Consider the following 17,647-nt stretch of genomic DNA (forward strand, 5'->3'; position numbering starts at 1 on the left):
TGCAAACAGTTCATTCTCTGGATTCAGTTAGTTAGCAAGCTTCTTCTCTGAAGATTTCTCTCGAACAAAATTTAAATCTTGGATTTGATGAAATACAATCCCCCCTGAAGAAAGTGTTGAAAAAACACTGAGTCCAGCTGAGGATTCAAGTTTTTGTTGTGGGAGTGTGGGAGTTAATCCAAAAGAAAAACAAAACAATATGAAAATAAAATCAAAATCAAAAGAAGAAAAAGGGAAAAAAATAAGGGAAAAATATAAACCCTTTATATATACATATCTATATTAAAGAAGAATTCAAAATCAGTATCAAAATCAAAAAATCTATGTATACAAAATTTGAAAAAGCAAGAATAAATAAAAAAAAATTTTTTTAGGTCTCTGGGAGAGGGTTATAATATTGTAATGGCTAAAATGTGGCTACAAGATTGATGTAATATTGAACAATGGCCGCCAAGGAATTTACTTATGAACACTGAAGTCAGAATGGAGTTTATGGAGGTTTAATCACAACGGGAGTAGGGAAAAGGAGAGGGAGAGAAGGAGAGAAGAGAAAAGGGAAAAGGGGCTACTCAACCTCTGACCAAGGCAGAGGGAGTTTAGGCCTAAAGGCCCAGGTGGAAAGAATCAGTCCTTAACTCACGTGACCGATCTGAAGGAAAGCTGTCTGCGGGTGTCCTCTCTCTCCAAGCTCCTAACACCAACTCCCGTCTACCTCCCTCCACAGGAAGTCCGCGAATTCCAGAGGCTGTTCCCTACCTCACTTCCTGTGTCTCACAAATCCAATGGTTGGCTCTAGCTTGGCTTAGGACAGCCCAGGTGGGCAGTTAGTTATTTCTGATTTGTCATTGACTAGCGCATGCCCGTGTAGTGTGGGTGTGCACAATTTTTGGGTGCTAGACCAAGATGGAGACTTTTTAAAATTCACAGTGTGTGTGTGTGGGGGTTATCTAATAAAATGAGAGGATTTCATGTTTTATCCTGAGATAATAGGATAATAGGAAGCCACTGGAGTTGAATGCCTTTTGGGGGGGGGGGGGAGGGTGATGATGATATGGTAAGAACTAAACTTTAGGAAGATCATTTGTTTGCTGAATGTAAGATGGACTGGAGTGAGGGGAGACAATATTGCTTGAAATGAAATTTGCAAACATTTTTAATTCCCTTATTAAGTTTTGCAGGATGTGATGGAAAGACCTTTGCACAAAAAGGTCAGGGACTTAGATGATAGATCCTGCTGTACTACTGAGCACATGTGTGGTATTCAGACAGTTACTTATACTCTTGTGAGGCATCAGACAAATACAATCTTACCGGCCTAAAGGCAGGGCCCAGACTAAATCTCTTAAGGACTTTTTGCCTTTAGTCCCTATGATGCTATGATAAATATATCACATAGGAAATTTAGCTTTCTATCCCATTCTAATAATACCAGATGTTGAAATAGCACTTTAAGGTATATTATTATTCTAAACCTCATAAAAAAGATGAACTTCATTAAGTCAGAGTTGCTAAGTGACTGTGATCAAGTAGACAGTGCCAAAGATGGGATTTACACCTAAGACTCTTCTGAACCCAAGGGTAACTCTCTTTTAAAACTGACTTTCATTCTTTTAGATTTGGTATCCTAATCACATTTTAATTAAACTAATCTTCATTGTAAAAAAATATTGCGTGGGAAATAATAAACCTAGAAATGAGAACATTGTGGATAATCTGCAAATAGATGATTGGTGGTTCTCAAATGAAATGAATGAAATTGGTTACTTGATGTAATTTCCAGTTTCTAGTAACTTAGAAAATTTATAAATCTATTATGAAAGGTATTCAGGTAATGTAATTCTTAAAAGAATTATATTAAGTATTCTAGATACTTAAATATTACTTGAACAATTTTCTTCTTAAAAGCTGACTACCATTTATATGAAAATTTTAGTTGATTCTCATTTGGTGATTTAATCCTTAAATTAGATACCTTGAATTCTAATTCATGAAGATCAAACTAGTATTTAGGAAAAACTGGAATGGCTAAAAATGGCCAAATTATATTCCCTTATGATAACCATCCTTCAACTCCTCCTTCTCTGAGGGCAGGAAGGAGAAAAGACATTTTGGGTATTATGACAATACTATTTCAAGTATGCTAGACTTTTAATTCTACTGTCTTTGGGAACAAATATGGAGCTAACTGATGTACTAAGTAATAAGAAAAGATGAATTATTTCCATAGCAAGGGATTCAGGTTCACTTACCTAGTCATACCCTCCTCAGTTTCTAAGCAAGAGTCAAGGAGGCAATTGCCTAACTTGGACCTTAAGTATTCTTGGTACAGTGGTTTCCAAATAATTGCAGTGAACTGAACTCTTTAACCTCATCACATTATGTTTTAATTTAAATTTTGAATTTTCCATTGAGTTTTCTCCAATTGTTGAATCCCATCTACCCTACACTCACTTGAGAAGCCTGGAAATTGCTTCCTGGTTACCTACTCAAGTTCAAAATATTTGGTTTAAAGCCAGGTAGAAAGGAAACAAATCAGGAAAAAGGGGGAGCAGTTCAAATTATTTTTTCATGTAGTTTAAGAAACAAAAAAAATCCTTTAAGTCATTTGGACTGATCCTAAAATTTTATTTCAGGATGATAGAGAAAAGAAAAGTCATAAACCATGCACCATATGAACTGTTTATTGAATAAATACATGCATTGTCATGTAAATTATGTAAGCAAAAAAAGGATAACCTAAAATAAAAAAGTCCCCCTTCACTGATTTGCAGTTTTACAGAATCCTGCATCTCTGAAATAGAAGGAATTGTAACAAAAAGAACAACTTTATTTAGTCCAAATTAAAAGTGTAACCCACACTGAATCACATTTGGGGTACACTTTCACTGATGTTTTTAACAATTTATTTTTTAAAGCCCTTCTAACCAAAACAGAGCACTTTTGTAGAAATTTTCATAGCATAAAATATAAATGGTGATATGTACAGCAAAAAAAATTTTTTTCCTTTAATTTTTTGAAACATGAAAACAATACTTTTGCACTTTATACTTTAAGGCACAGGATATACAATTCACATGTACAAACTAACCAGAATTGCTGTTTGAAACTTATGTAAGATTTTTTTTTTCCTGTTTGGTTCAAAAGGAAAAGTGTTAAGTCCTCTTTTCTCACCTAACACATGTATCAAAAATTAAGAATCAATACAAATTGAATTTTTCCACTATTGAGAATATGGTTCTAACAATTTACTCTTCATGATCATCTCAGTCTAACTTTTCTGATATTTCATACTAGATAACCCCTCATTTTCCCCCCTAATCTTACCATTGTTTTTATGAGGCTACAACATGCACCTGAAGCTATCAAATAAGGATAGCTACTGGAATTCTCATACTCTATAGAGAAAGGGTCAATTCTCAAACTCCTTGCTGATAGCAAACCTAGAGTACTTGATTAACAGCAGTGGGATCTGTGCCTCACAAAAATCAGGCTCTGGGGATATAGCACTGCCAAATTGATTTCCTTTCTTTTGATATTTTTTCCATATCTAGTTGCATTTTCACTATGCTAAATATTCTAATGTAGCACTTAGTCCCCCAAAAGGAGGGAAGAATATATATATATATATTTTTTTTTTAATAAGTAAAAATTATACGCAAAATTCTTTTGTTCCAGAACTTTAATCTAGATGATTGTGATTCTAAAAACGTTGCATTTTTCTCCCTTCTTTCAGTGTGACAGGTCCAGTAATAGAACTCACTTTCAAAAGATGGTGTTCAGTAAATCATGGGTAGACAACTAGATTTTAACAAGTTAATAAACAGATTTTTCTCATGCTATAAGACTGTGAGATATATATTATATATACATACATATATTATGTATATATATTGAATATATAAACACACTTTCTTTTGGAATGGTCACTAGCACGATGCATATCCACATTGAAGCCTGTTCTTGATGAAGTCTTCCGGTGAAATGAACACTTACAATTGTTTCACTTCACTGCGGCATTCTCATTTTTACTAGAGTGAAAATGAGGAGTAAAGATACTGACTCCACTATAAGCAGACCTCAGCGATCAAAGTATTTGTAATTAACTACAAGTGAAGTTAAACTGGGATGTTCTGGAATCTAATATCCACAACAGGCACTTTGGTATGTTTGGTCATGTGAGCTGTCTGTCATAAGTTGTTGATTTTGATGAACCTTGAGGTGAGTTTATTATAAAGCTGTTTTTAAAAGAATTTATTACATAGCCATAACATATTCTCATAGGTAAAGGAATCATTTGTGTCACACGAATAAAAAATTTTCATTTTTAAATTAGGTGCACACTCTTTGTGTATGAAGTGCTTAGCATATTCCTCCACACATATGTGGGCTCCTGTGGGTGAAATATGCTTTCATAGACTTTAAAAGAGACTCTAAGAGAAATTTTGTATATAATAAAGTTCATGACCCAAACTAATGCAACCACATAAAATTTTGTGTTATAGTCAATAGCTGCTATTAGAACTAACTCTGCAGCATTGTTAAATCCCCTTTGGTCATGCTGGTAACCTCTACATAGCAGCAGAATGTAATAATGTCTCAGTTTAAGGTGATCATGTCTGATACATAATATAAAACTCAGGACAAACTGTGTCATTAGAAGCAAGTTTTTCACTTCACTGAAGTGGGGTCAAGAAAAAGATCAGGTTTGAATTCAGCATTTCACAACATACATTCCCAGCTTTTCATTGCTAGGTTTATACTTTTTTCCTTAATAGACTCTGAAAATAATTAAAATTAATACAATTTATGAGCATTTGTTTTTGACATCTAATTTCTAATATGGAAAATTTCTTTACTCATCTTTTAGGAAAGAGATAATATATGTCTGAGTTTTAGATTACATGAATAAGCTACAATAAACAGACAACTAAAAATAAATTCAAAATATTATATTGCAAATATATCTTCATTTCTATGTAAGAAAATCCAGATTTGTACTCTATGATTTATGGAGCATGACAATCCTCTCTTCAAATATAATACTTTTATATTTCTTAGTACTAAAAACACTTTTCTCATAATAGTCATTATTATGACTTTTTAATAATAGAACTTCATGTAAAAATGTTAATATTGTGTACATTTTCACTAGCCACAATGGGCAAGAAATATACATGCTAATTTTAATAGTCTTTTCAGTTTTTTCTTTTTTAAAAAGAAAGTCCACAAAATAAGTCACTGAGACCATTTTGCTGCAAAGGCCAAATAAAAGGATTATTTGTCATAAGAATTTAATATGAACTTGAAGAAAATATATATATTCCCTTGATCCATTTTCATCTGACTTCAAACCAGCCTGAAGAGATTATAAAAAATAGTCTATTTACATGGCATAGTGTGCCTTGATGATATACAAAACAAGGCAGTAATAAAGCATATCATATATTCATTTTCTAAAAGACACAAATGACAAATGTTTTCTAACACCCTATTGCACATTATAATAGGCAAAAGATTAGAGTAAATTAAAATATGAAATTTAACAATAAAATTGGCTAAATCTGCAAAAAATGTCAATGTGTTAAAATTTATAAAACCTTTGGGGTGTATAATAACTAAATACATAAACTATAAAAATAATATTGAAACATCTGTGAAAATGATGCATTCAAAGTGTATAAAGATTGGCTAAGAACAATATGCAAGGAGAAATTCTTCATCTTGAAAGAGGATCTAGTTTACAGCCTGTGGTCTTGTACCATCTTCTGTCAAGTCATACCTGAGAAAATTCATAAAAAAATTTATTGAAATATATTTAGAGTTAATGGGACAAATTTTGTTCACAGGACAAAATCAACAAACATGTACAAACCAACCAAACACCAAATCTCACTTACCACTGGGTCCAACCTTTGGCAAGATCCTCAGAGGCCAGAGCTACTAACAACTGAAAGAAAAAAGATAGTTCAAAGGCTAACTCATTTATTATTGTTGTAGGTACAGGGGCCCAGGCCCTATTCAGTTTTTCATTTCTGCTTTAATCTTTTCATCAATCTATCAAGTAGAGTTTTCTTCTTTCTGTTCATATTTTCCTTTTCACTTTTATACTCTAACTTTCCTTTTTCCTTTCTCCCTGGGAATCACATTCTGCTGGTTTCTTTCTACAACCAACATTCTTGAATTCATGTTCATCTACAAAGTATCTTAAACGTCTTACTTGAGTTTTGAGATATTTCAAGTTTAAAATTTTTTCTTAATGAAAAACTTGTCATTTAAGTTAAAATGATTCAGAATTGACTGCCACCATTCATGGCATATAGGCCATAGCCTTAAATAAGGCATCCCGAGAGTCTTAGGGAAATTTATAACTATCTTATTATATTCACACAAATAACCTATTACCATCAATGAGATTTTAAAATGTTACTTCTCTATCAATTTCAACATTGCCCTAAATTCATCCTTTATCTCATTTACTATTTTAAAAACCACATTTCATTCCTCCTATTTCCGCAAGTTTACAATATCATTAAGAAAACCCAGCCAGAAACAAGAACATGGAGAAGGGGTAAAAGATGCATTGCACACATCCTCAGTAGTAAATAGGTACTCCAGGGACTGCAGAATATTGTTGTACAGCCCAGTGTTTTCTTTCTCAGAGAGAAACGACCAAATATCAGGTTTTATTATGCCTCCAAGAACATCACTGACTTGGTGGCAGACATCCTTAAATAATTTTTTGGATGAGTTTAGTTTTTAGAAAAAAGAAACACTTTACAATGTTGGTTTCCTCTAAAAAACTTACTTTGCCCAGAAGTCCTTTGTCTTTGGACAAGAAGCCACCACTGTTCTTGACAGCTACATCCAGGGTTCTCCTTTGCACTTCTGGTAATGAAACACTGAAATCAAAGCTAACAAGGATAAAGCTGTTATTTGCATCTCCCTAATTTTACCATAGGGAAAAAGAAACTCAAACCTTGACATTTCAACATGAAAAGCCTTTCCAAATTTTAGCTCTCTTTTTTAACTCGCCTGCTAGGCATTTTTACTTCACTGTCCATAAATAGAAACTTTCAGGTCTAGTTTCAACTGGCAGACACAAATGAGTGGTTGCCATGGCATTGTAAATAAGACAAACATTCTGTTCATGGCTTCATGAGTAATACGATGGCAGCAAACATTTCTAACTGTTAAGGGAAAGGGGCTGTCATTTTGGAAGAAGTGATATTCCCTGTAACACCAAATCCTAGGATACTTTAAAAATGTCTCTTCAGCAATTTTAGTTTTTTTAAATCCTTGTCTTGCCATGCCCAGAAATAATTTTATAATATAGAAGAAGTGAAACAGAGCTCACAGAAGGGACACTATCTCCATAATACATGGTGGTGATGGGGAAAAACAAAGCCACTGGTATCTGCAAAATGATATCTGTGTAACATCTAAGTTTTGTCATTTTTTAAAGACAATATTTAAAAGGAATATTAATCAGATGGCTAAATTATAGATGAAAATTAACATAAATTGACATTGTTTAATTTTTGGAGTAAAATAGAACCATACAATTAACTGCTCACTTTAATTGTTCTACTTTCTTTTCTTTTCTATTTTTTTTTAATTTAAACCCTGACCTCCCGACTTAGAATCACTACTATGTATTGGTTCCAAGGCAGAAGAGTGGTAAGGGCTAGGCAATGGGGGTTAAGTGACTTGCCCAGGGTCACACAGGTAGGAAGTGTCTGAGGCCAGATTTTAACCCAGAACCTCCCATCACTAGGCCTGACTCTCCATCCACTGAACTACCCAGCTGCCCACTAACTGTTCTACTTTCTCAAAAATGTTTATCTTCAATACATTTTTTTCACTTAACAAGATAGTTTAGAATGATCTGTGTGTGTGTGTAAGTGTAATATTTGTTCAAATGTTTTCCCCTAAATAACTATAGTTATGAGTAGTCATATCATAAAGGTAAAAAAAATTATTAACATGATTCTTAACCACCAAATTTTCTGTCAAGTAACATTGATTAGGACTTTCCTAATAGACAATTGTTTATTATGGTGGTAGTATGTGTGTTTTAAAAAAATACAAATATAGAGGGCAGTTGGATGGCTCAATGGACTGAGAGCCAAGCCTATAGACAGGAGGTAATAGCTTCAAATCTGGCCTTAGGCACTTCCTAGCTGTATGACCCTGGGCAAGTCACTTAACCCCCACTGCCTATCTCTTACTGCTCTTCTGCCTTAGAACCAATACACAGTAGTGATTCAAAGATGGAATATAAGGATTTTAAAATAATGATAATAAATTAAAACAACTAAAAATATTAATCTAATGAAAATTATATTACTCTGAAGTGCAACAAAAATATTTACAAAACATGATTTATTACTTGGTTATATGGATATAGGATGTGGGGTTTTGGTTTTAAAAGATGACTACAAATGTGAATAATATGGAAATAGATATTGAGTGATAATACATGTACAACCTAGTAGAATTGGGGAGGGGGAGGGAAAAATGGGAGGGAAAAAATGAATCATGGAACCATGGAAAAATATTTTAAAATACATTTAAAAATATCTACAAAACAAAACTATCTATCTATCTATCTATCTATCTATCTATCTATCTATCTATCTATCTATCTATCTATCTATCTATATCTATATATAAAGATAAAAACTAAAAAAACCTTAACTATAAATCATGTTCTAGTTTTACATAAGACAGATGGGGATGGGTAAGTGGGGTGAATTGGGAAGAAGGTAAACCAATAGGATAGTATTTTAATACCATGTAACCAACTTCTCATATGAATGAGAAAATTGAGATCCAAAGAGATTAGGCCAAGGCCACACAATTAGCTAGTGGAACAGCTGGACAAGAAAAGATTCAGCTTTTTAGTTTGGTAATCTGGACTCCACATCATACTGTCTACTATTCAGTTGAGTTTTATACTTTGTTTTAAATGCAGTTACATACAAATATGATGACAACAACAATATACCAGGAAACACTTAGAACTGGTTTCTGGAGTCATTAAACATGGGTTTGCAGCCTTCTTTCACCCCTCACTGGGTGATCTTGTATAAGTCACTAGAGGAAACTATAGGTGTCTTTATAAAGACAGGAATATGATTTCTGTAACCTTATAAGGCCATTGTGAGACAGATGCTTTGTAAATCTTTAAAATGAGGGTTAATAATAGTATTAACAAAATGAGAACACACCTTTGATCAAAGACTGGGTTTAATGTTTTCTTTGATACATGTGTTTTTCTTCTTCCTGATCTTCTCTTGTCTGGAAGTAAATACAATCGAACATAAGGATCAGAGCCATCCTCAGAAAAGGCAATGAGATTTCTGTAATTCAAAACAAAAAGACACTGAATATTAGAATTTAATGTAAGTTCCTCAAAAACAAAAATTGTAACCTAAATGCTATAAAAGGATGTGCCATATAAAAGGATAAATGGCACAAATGATAAGCATATAGAATACTGGGTAGGTACATCAATAAATAACTTGCTGATCTGAACTCATTCATTTAGCAAAAATCTTTAAGATTTGATCATTTTAAATCTGAATTTCATTAATTCCTTAATTCCTATGCTACAAAGCCAATATTATAATTTTTCTTTAACTTGACTTCTTAATGATTATCAAATTCAAATCTAGTTTCAAGACTTCTTTGTCTGATATATTTCTACAGATAGATGTATGCACTGTTTCCATTACTTCCCTATTTTCTCTTTTACATCAAAAGGCAAAGGTTTTCCACATTTCCTTCTAACACTTTTCAATGTTAGTATTTTTCCTTCTATGTAATCTCCTATTCCTGGGCAACTTACAACTTCATATTACTGAAATTGTGTCTCCCTTATTCTTCTCATATTTCCTTTATGAATGTGAAAGTAAACATCACTGAACTAATGGGAGAAGTCATCCTTCCACTAAAAAAAAATCAGAATATTTGCCCAACCATCTTATTTCTTGCAAATATATTTAATGAGAACAAGGTATCTTTACAAGTGCATTTGAAGCAGATTTCACATAGCCTACTGAGTCTCTTGTAATATATGGAAAATTAATACTAATAACTGTCATGTTCTATTAAAAGACAGAATTTCCTATGTACTACTTAGAATGATTTTTAAAATAAGGTTATACTTAGATTTTTCTATTCAAATGTAACATTTTGAAGTCATCCAAAAAAAAGTCTTATAGACATCGACCAGGATATATAATGCTTACCTACAGGAATGCACAACCACAATAAGTTTGTTTCTTTGTGAACTGTGACGTATTGTCAGCTGAATCTGCCCAAGGGGAGACTGCCCCAGTGTTGTTCCACTGCAGTAGGGAAAAAAAAGAGCAGAGAAATTAGTTATTTCCAATCAACACATGACATAAAATCCAAATTACAAAAAGACTTATGTCATAATCATTTTTATTCAGTGAAAAGGTATCAAATGACTCTTAAGAAATATACTTGTCATAAATTTTTCAGAGACTATAAACATAATTTTTACAAAGAGAAAAGTTTTAGAAAGAAACATTAGGCAAATTTGGAGGTATGTCTTGAATATTGAATATTGTTTACTCATATCCTCTCTACTGCTCAAAAACTAATTTTTCACCTAGAAGTAAACTTCTAAATGAGACAAGCATGTTTCTTGTACAACATTCTAAAGATATAAACTGGTTATCACTTGGACATTATGAAATAAGGTTCATCAGATAAAGAACTTCTCATGGAGGTAGTAGTAAGAAGAGGAGGACTGACAAGGATGAGTAAGATAGAACCACGTTCAGCTGCTGAGAGATCTAATTAAATCAATTCATGATATAAACCTGAAACACAGGAAGGACTTTACAGGCCAAGGGCATCATTGCCTCAGAAGAAATAGGTGCCTAAGAAGAACATCTAGGGCCAGGCCTCTTCAACAAATACCCTAAGATGATTTCTGTTACCACTTAAAAAGAAGTGCAATTCTTTTTTTTTTTAAACCCTTACCTTCCTTCTTGGAGTCAATATTGTGCATTGGCTCCAAGGCAGAAGAGTGGTAAGGGCTAAGCAATGGGGGTCAAGTGACTTGCCCAGGGTCACACAGCTGGGAAGTATCTGAGGCCAGGTTTGAACCGTCTCTAGGCAAGAAGTGCAATTCTGATGTGGAGTAGACTTATTTATAATGCTGTGAAGAGAGCTTTCAAAGGTCAATGTTCATTCCCTCCACTGAGAGGAAAGGTCAGCTACATTAGCAGGAAATACGCTTAGCTAATGAAAAATATTAAAAATATTTGCTAACCTGAGAATTTAAAACAAGCTAGATATTATAAGTGAAATAAAAATGAGGAGTTGAACATCAACATCCCCATAACAGGAATTTGTCATTCCAGCTTTTCAGATTTCATAGTGACTTGTGGCTAGTTACCATGGTATTTTCCTAAGCCCTTACTAGTTTTTACAGTACCTTTACTAGCCTTCTATTTCTGTCTCCTCTTCCCTATTCCTGAAACCTTTTCTCTTCTTTTCCACATTTTTAAAATGTTAATTACTGGATTCTTAAGAAATGTCATCTTTAATTTCAAAGTTATTCAAAAACCACAATCAGTTAATGTCACCTAATGTTTTCAGTTCTCTTAAAACCAGCTTCAGTTGCCTTTTTCCTCCCCATGACAATCAAAGTGAAAACTGGCTATTTCTATTTTGTAACATCCTGTCCATGATTGTCCCAAGCTGCACGATAGGTAAAAAAATAAATCAAGTATTGAAGACTCTACTTTTCAAGCTGTCGAAGTCTTTGTCGTAGTTCCTGTGTGGCGATGGGCAGTGAGATGTCCGAAGCAATGCTGGGGGTGGGCTCCTTGATGGAAAGGTGGCTCGGGGAAGAGGTAACGTTGGAGGTGGGGAGGCTGGAAGAGCTTTGGCTGAGATCAGATGGCCATTGAGGACTAGCATTAGGAGGCTGGACTTTTTCATCCACATCAGACTTTCTTGGGTTTTCAGAGAGTGGCGGGGCTGACACCATCTTGCTGGAATCCAAAGCAGCAGGGGCAGTGATATGGGATTTGACAGATGAAGTTTTCCTCCCTTCTTTGGAAACAGAAGGTCGCTTAACTTGCGCAGAATGTTGGTGATCTGGAGACCTTTCTTGTTTTTCGAGATAAAGTATCTAGGGAAGTAGAAAGCAAAAATACAAAATGGAAAAATTCCAATAATTCAGCTCAGCAAGCTTTTATGTAGGCCACAAGACACGCACAAGCACAGGGGGTACAGAGACAAAATTTGAGTTCCTGCCCTCAGGAACTTATGTTCTATGTAGGGAATGTAACATGTACAAAAATAAGTTGATACGAGGTATATAAAACATACAAAAATAAAATTATTTCAGAAGAGAAAATACCGACACTTAAAGAGTGACCTGGAAAAAGCCACAGGTTGCAGGTGGCACCTAAGTTAAGTCTTGAAGAATTAGGGTTTTTAAGATACAGAGCTAAGAAAGAAGTGCATTACAGTCACAGAGGGCAGTCTATGCAAAGGCTCAGAGGTGGGATATAAAGACAAGTACATGAATGGATTGAACACAATGCATAAGGAAGAGTAATATGAAATAAATCTAGAAAGGCAGGCAAACAACATTGTCAAAGAGCTTTAAAGAGCAAAGAGAAAACTTCCTGTCTCCTCTGAAAGGCAATAGACAGGTGATTCTTCAATGGTAGTAGCATGGTCAGAAAAGTGCTTTAGGAATATTTCTTGGGCAGGTGTATGGAGGCATGCCTGGAGAAGGGGGAGACTGGAAGCAGAGAGATGACTAATTATGAAACTGTTGCAATTGTCCAGACAAGAGTGATGAAGACGGCAACAAAGGTGATGACTGTGTCAGCAGAGATGGGGAGGTAGAGAGCGGCTGGGAAGGCATAATCAGAAAAAACAAACTCACTAGACATGGAGATGGAAGGAGAGGGGAAAATGATGGGCTTAAACTTGTGAGGACTTAAACCGGCATAACTAGTAGAACTCGATACCTCAAAAGAAAAAGGGAAGTTAGAAGGAAAAGATGACTCTAATTGTGAAGCCAAGAGGTTGAGACAAATTCAAATGTGAATATATCAATTTTTGGTCTATATGGGAAATGTCAATTACTGCCAATTACTGCCTTTTTTCCCCTTTAGTAATTTATTCTGAACCCACTCTTCATGCTTCATAGCTAGAGTTACAACTTAAGTCTATATCCTTCATTATATTATCTGGATTCACTGCAATTTTCAATATACTACTTAGCTTCAAAATCTACTAATACATCATTAATTTGGATCATAACATTTTCTTTATTATTTTAACTACATAATTTTCTCCATTTCTCTTCCACTTTTTAAAAAAAACCAACAAAATATGCTAATAGATTGCTATTTTCTGGATCAGAATTAAGTTTCTCTTTCAAAGCTTTTTTCAAGTTTTCCCAAAAGATTCTCCTTTTCTCCACCATATTTTTCCTTTGTCTCTAGTTCAACTGTGCTTCTTTGATTTTATCACTTTTACATCCCTCCAGATTACAAATTATGTTCAATATGACTTCTTTTTCTTCCTTCCTTCTAACAATCAATCAATAAATATTTCCTTCATCTGAAATTCTTCTTTAAGTGGAAGGCAGAGATCTAATTCAACCTGGCTCCTCCTGTCTAAACATGTACATCTGGGGGGCAGCCAGGTGGCTCAGTGGAATAAAAGCCAGGCTTAGAGATGGGAGGTCCTAGGTTCAAATCTGGCTCCAGGTACTTCCCAGCTGTGTGACCCTGGGCAAGTCAGTTAATCCCAACTGCCTAGCCATTATCACTCTTCTGCCTTAGAACTAATACACAGTATTGATTCTAAGATATAAGGGTTTTAAACATTTTTTAAAATTAGAATAAACATATACATTTGTATGACTTTCTCTCCACCACATAACATATAACAACTCCCTGGTGTTTGCATCTTGTTAATAAATATCCTTCTTTCCAGGAAGCCCCTTCAAAATTATTCTCTAAAATAACCTTTGATTTGTAGCTCTCCATCAATGAATTTTTAACATGAAAGATCTATCTGAATGAAAACTCTTAGCAGAATAGATAATATCTCTCTTTCATATATGTCTCTGTGTGTGGTTGTAAAATGCACACACATACATAATATACACAAAACGTCTCAAACTCAGCATGTCCATAAAGAGAGTTCATTGCCCTGCCTCCCTCTGTCTTCCCAGGAGCTTGAGGGAGGACACTATCACTGTTCCAATCTCCCACGATCATTACTTGGTGTTCTCCTAGGTTCCTCATATCACATATCTGATCAGTTGATAAATCTGGACCTTCATATCTCTAAATCTCTTGGCTAATGCCTCTTCTCTCTCCTCACACAGCCTCTCACCCTTGCCACAAGTCTTCTGTTACTACAAGCTATGCTCTACACAGTTACCACAGTGCTTTCTTTTGCACAGATTTAACCATATCACTCTCTTGCTCAAAAATATCAGCTTATTGGTTCTACAAATATAAACTCCAGGTTGTTTTTTAAAGCCTTTCAAAACCTGCTTCCAAAATATCTTTCTAAGCTCCTTAAGGATGTGTTTCTCCCCTGACCCTGGCTCTAGAATTCAGCCAAACTGACTTTTCCTTGTTCATCACACATGGCAATCCTTATATCATCTCCCTGCCTTGTATGAACCATTGCCTATGGCAGAAATGTACTCTCTTCCTTCATCTCTGAGGTGAAAAATTTAATCACCTTTTATACAATATCTTTCCCAATCCCCTCAACTGCTAGTGTCTTTCTCACTACCTTATATTTAATTACCTTATATTTACTTGCTGGGCATGTTATTTTATATATAAACACACATATAAGTTCTCTTTCGATAGTGTAAGCTCCTTGAGAATAGAAATTATTCATTATAATGAATGGGGAATGATTTTTCTTTCATATATAATTCATGAAGATAGACCAGAATGTGTAGTATGTAAGTAGTAATTCAATAAATATTCATTGAGAGAGAGAGAGAGAGAAAGAGAGAGAGAGAGAGAGAGAGAGAGAGAGAGAGAGAGAGAGAGAGAGAGACTTTGTAGCCTAGTGTCTGGGTCAGTTTCTGTCCCTTAGAAAGTGAATAATAAATGCTGACTGTTGTTCAAGTATCACCTAATTTTATGTACAAACCATGTCAGTTTATTCATTCAAGTTGTTCAAAGAGCCTACAAAACTTCTTATAAATACAAATTGGCCAAATGTACTTGGATGGAAAAATCCAAAAAAGTATAAAGCAAATCTTTAAAGTTCTTCTTCTATACTATATTGATTTCTAAAGACTATAAATACCCTGAGGGCAATCTTCATTTTGATAGTGCTGTTTGGACCAGAATTACTGAGTTGGAACCGTTGATTCATAGTCAAGTCGTCGCTTGCCAGCAGCTGGCTGAGAGGAATCTTCAGGTTCCCCAAGGAACACTGATGCTGTTCATCTTTGACCTACAAGAAATAAAAAAGCAGGCTATATGTTTCGTATCTGTGGAGGGAAATACTGTAGGTAAATGAAGGAAAAGATAGTTTTGGCAAAACTGATTTTACTTAGGCATATCCTTACCTAACTGATTAGCGCATTGTAGATCTTTACTAAGATATAAATCAATATCAGGAAATTATAAATTCTACAAATACATTGTCTGGAATACAGATCATACTTTCATTTATGGTAACAGGAAACACTTGGGCTCAGAGATGACAGAACATCTAAATCTATTAGGGGTCAGAAAAGAGACTCTTTTAACCCCTTTGGGAACATATAGCATTCCTATATTAGTCTTAACATGAATAGAATGGAAGAATAATGCAATAAATACACATATAGTGTATTTATAGTGGAAAAACTTTTTGGTTTTACACTTCATGAAGTTCATACCTAGAGGATTATAATTAATATAGATGAAACAATTTTTTCATCCTCCAGAGACTGGGTCTCCCTGTTTTGCCCATACTGTTACTTTACTAGTCTCTTCTAGGTCTAATTCCACTTCTGACATGGCCTTGTTCACCATTCAGTGGGATGCCTCACTCTAAGAGTTTTATCATAGTAATATGTAGTCATATTAATATTAACTCATATTAATATGTAGAAAGAGTAACAACCTGTTTCATATGGACAACCAATCAGCTTAGTACATTGCTGTGCAGACCTCCTGAGAATAAGTGATCCACCTGCTTTAACTTCCTTCCCCAGCAGCAGAGATTACAAGTATGTTACTACATCCAGCAATAATTTGTGTTGACATCATAACTAATTGCCATATAAATCTTTTTACAATTACTACAGCATTTTTAGACTCTCATGGGAATTAATTAATGGAATTTAAAGTTTTCCTGCTTAAAAATAAAGTGGAAAACTGAACATCTCAAAGAACAAAAGGAAGGTAAAATAGTCATTAAAATAGAGTTAAAAGAGTCCGGATGAAAGATGTTATCAGAGTTTGCTCCGACATTTTAAGGATCACTGTACCCAGAAAGTTGACTACTTATTCTCAATTCTCTTAGGAGATATACACACACACACACACACACACACACACACACACACACACACACACACATGTAAACAAGCTGAGAAAAAAAGAAGGGAGGAAATAGGAAAAAAATTCTAGTAAAAGTTAACTAAGGCTTAGAATGTGTGGCAATAGTTTCAAGAAAAGAAAAAAAATTAAATTTTTTTAAAAAAGAAAAAATTTATTTTTCTTTCGGACAAGATTGGGAAATAAAAGTCAGAAGGCAAATTTCAAAAATCAAGAGCCAAATAAATCCCTCTCTACTCCTTTTCCCCCTCTTGCTTTCTGGGTGGGTCTTATGATTCCACAATTCAAAAGTAGTGATGGGGGGGGGGGGGGGAGTAGGGGCAGAGAAAGCAAGCAAAATACCTCAACTTCAAGGTCCTGACGCTTGGGATTATGAACAAAGAAGGTGAAGTTTTCCTCCCAGACAGGTTCATTGGTCTTATATCGAATCTGAAAGAAGTAGTCACATATCAATTATGTAGCCGACCTTCAAAATGACTTCAGTTATTTAACACAATATTAAATGATAAAGTTTTAAACTTTCAGAACTGAAATTTAGATGATGAGATTGAAAGAAAGTCCAGGAGCAACCAGGATGAACAGTGGATAGAGACCCAGGCCTGGGGACAGGAGGACCTGGGTTCAAATGTGGCCTCAGACACAGTCTAGCTATGACCCTGGGCAAGTCACTTAACTCAGTTTGCCTAGTCTATACTACTCTTCTATCTTAGAATCAATATTTAGTATGTAAGAAAGAAGGCATGGGTTAAAAAAAAAAAAGGAAACCCAAACTGTTTCAGGGCATCATGGAAGTAATTTCTCCATCTGCATATGCCAGTGTTCTTCCCAAAGGTTCTTAACTGGCTTCTATAAAAGAGACAACTATTTTGATTAACATCAAATACCTATTTTTAGACCTGCTGATTGCAAAGCATTCAGCATTTGTAGGAGAGATCAATAAATTACCAAATGAACTGATGAACTCTATATGACAAAAAAATTCATCAACATGATTTGAAAATTCTTACTATAACTTTATTGGACAGAAACAGGTAATCACTATAATAAATATA

The 17,647-nt window shown here is 34.5% G+C and overlaps 1 protein-coding gene across 2 annotated transcripts in view; it reads right to left on the bottom strand.

Annotated features, from left to right (window-relative positions):
* Positions 1 to 2,665: 2,665 nt before the first annotated feature.
* ESYT2 (extended synaptotagmin 2) overlaps positions 2,666 to 17,647 on the bottom strand; it is a 110,512-nt gene continuing 95,530 nt past the window's right edge. For both annotated transcript variants that reach the window (XM_001373397.5, XM_056799978.1), the window contains 8 exons: positions 16,938 to 17,024; positions 15,352 to 15,501; positions 11,784 to 12,175; positions 10,254 to 10,352; positions 9,231 to 9,362; positions 6,806 to 6,911; positions 5,898 to 5,947; positions 2,666 to 5,779 (listed from right to left, as the gene is read on the bottom strand). In XM_001373397.5, coding sequence (XP_001373434.4) covers positions 5,734 to 5,779; positions 5,898 to 5,947; positions 6,806 to 6,911; positions 9,231 to 9,362; positions 10,254 to 10,352; positions 11,784 to 12,175; positions 15,352 to 15,501; positions 16,938 to 17,024 — 1,062 coding nt within the window. In that variant the 3' untranslated portion in view covers positions 2,666 to 5,733. The remainder of the gene's footprint in view (positions 5,780 to 5,897; positions 5,948 to 6,805; positions 6,912 to 9,230; positions 9,363 to 10,253; positions 10,353 to 11,783; positions 12,176 to 15,351; positions 15,502 to 16,937; positions 17,025 to 17,647) is intronic.

This window comes from Monodelphis domestica, chromosome 5 (assembly GCF_027887165.1).
Source record: "Monodelphis domestica isolate mMonDom1 chromosome 5, mMonDom1.pri, whole genome shotgun sequence".
In the NCBI taxonomy this organism is placed as follows: Eukaryota; Metazoa; Chordata; class Mammalia; order Didelphimorphia; family Didelphidae; genus Monodelphis; species Monodelphis domestica.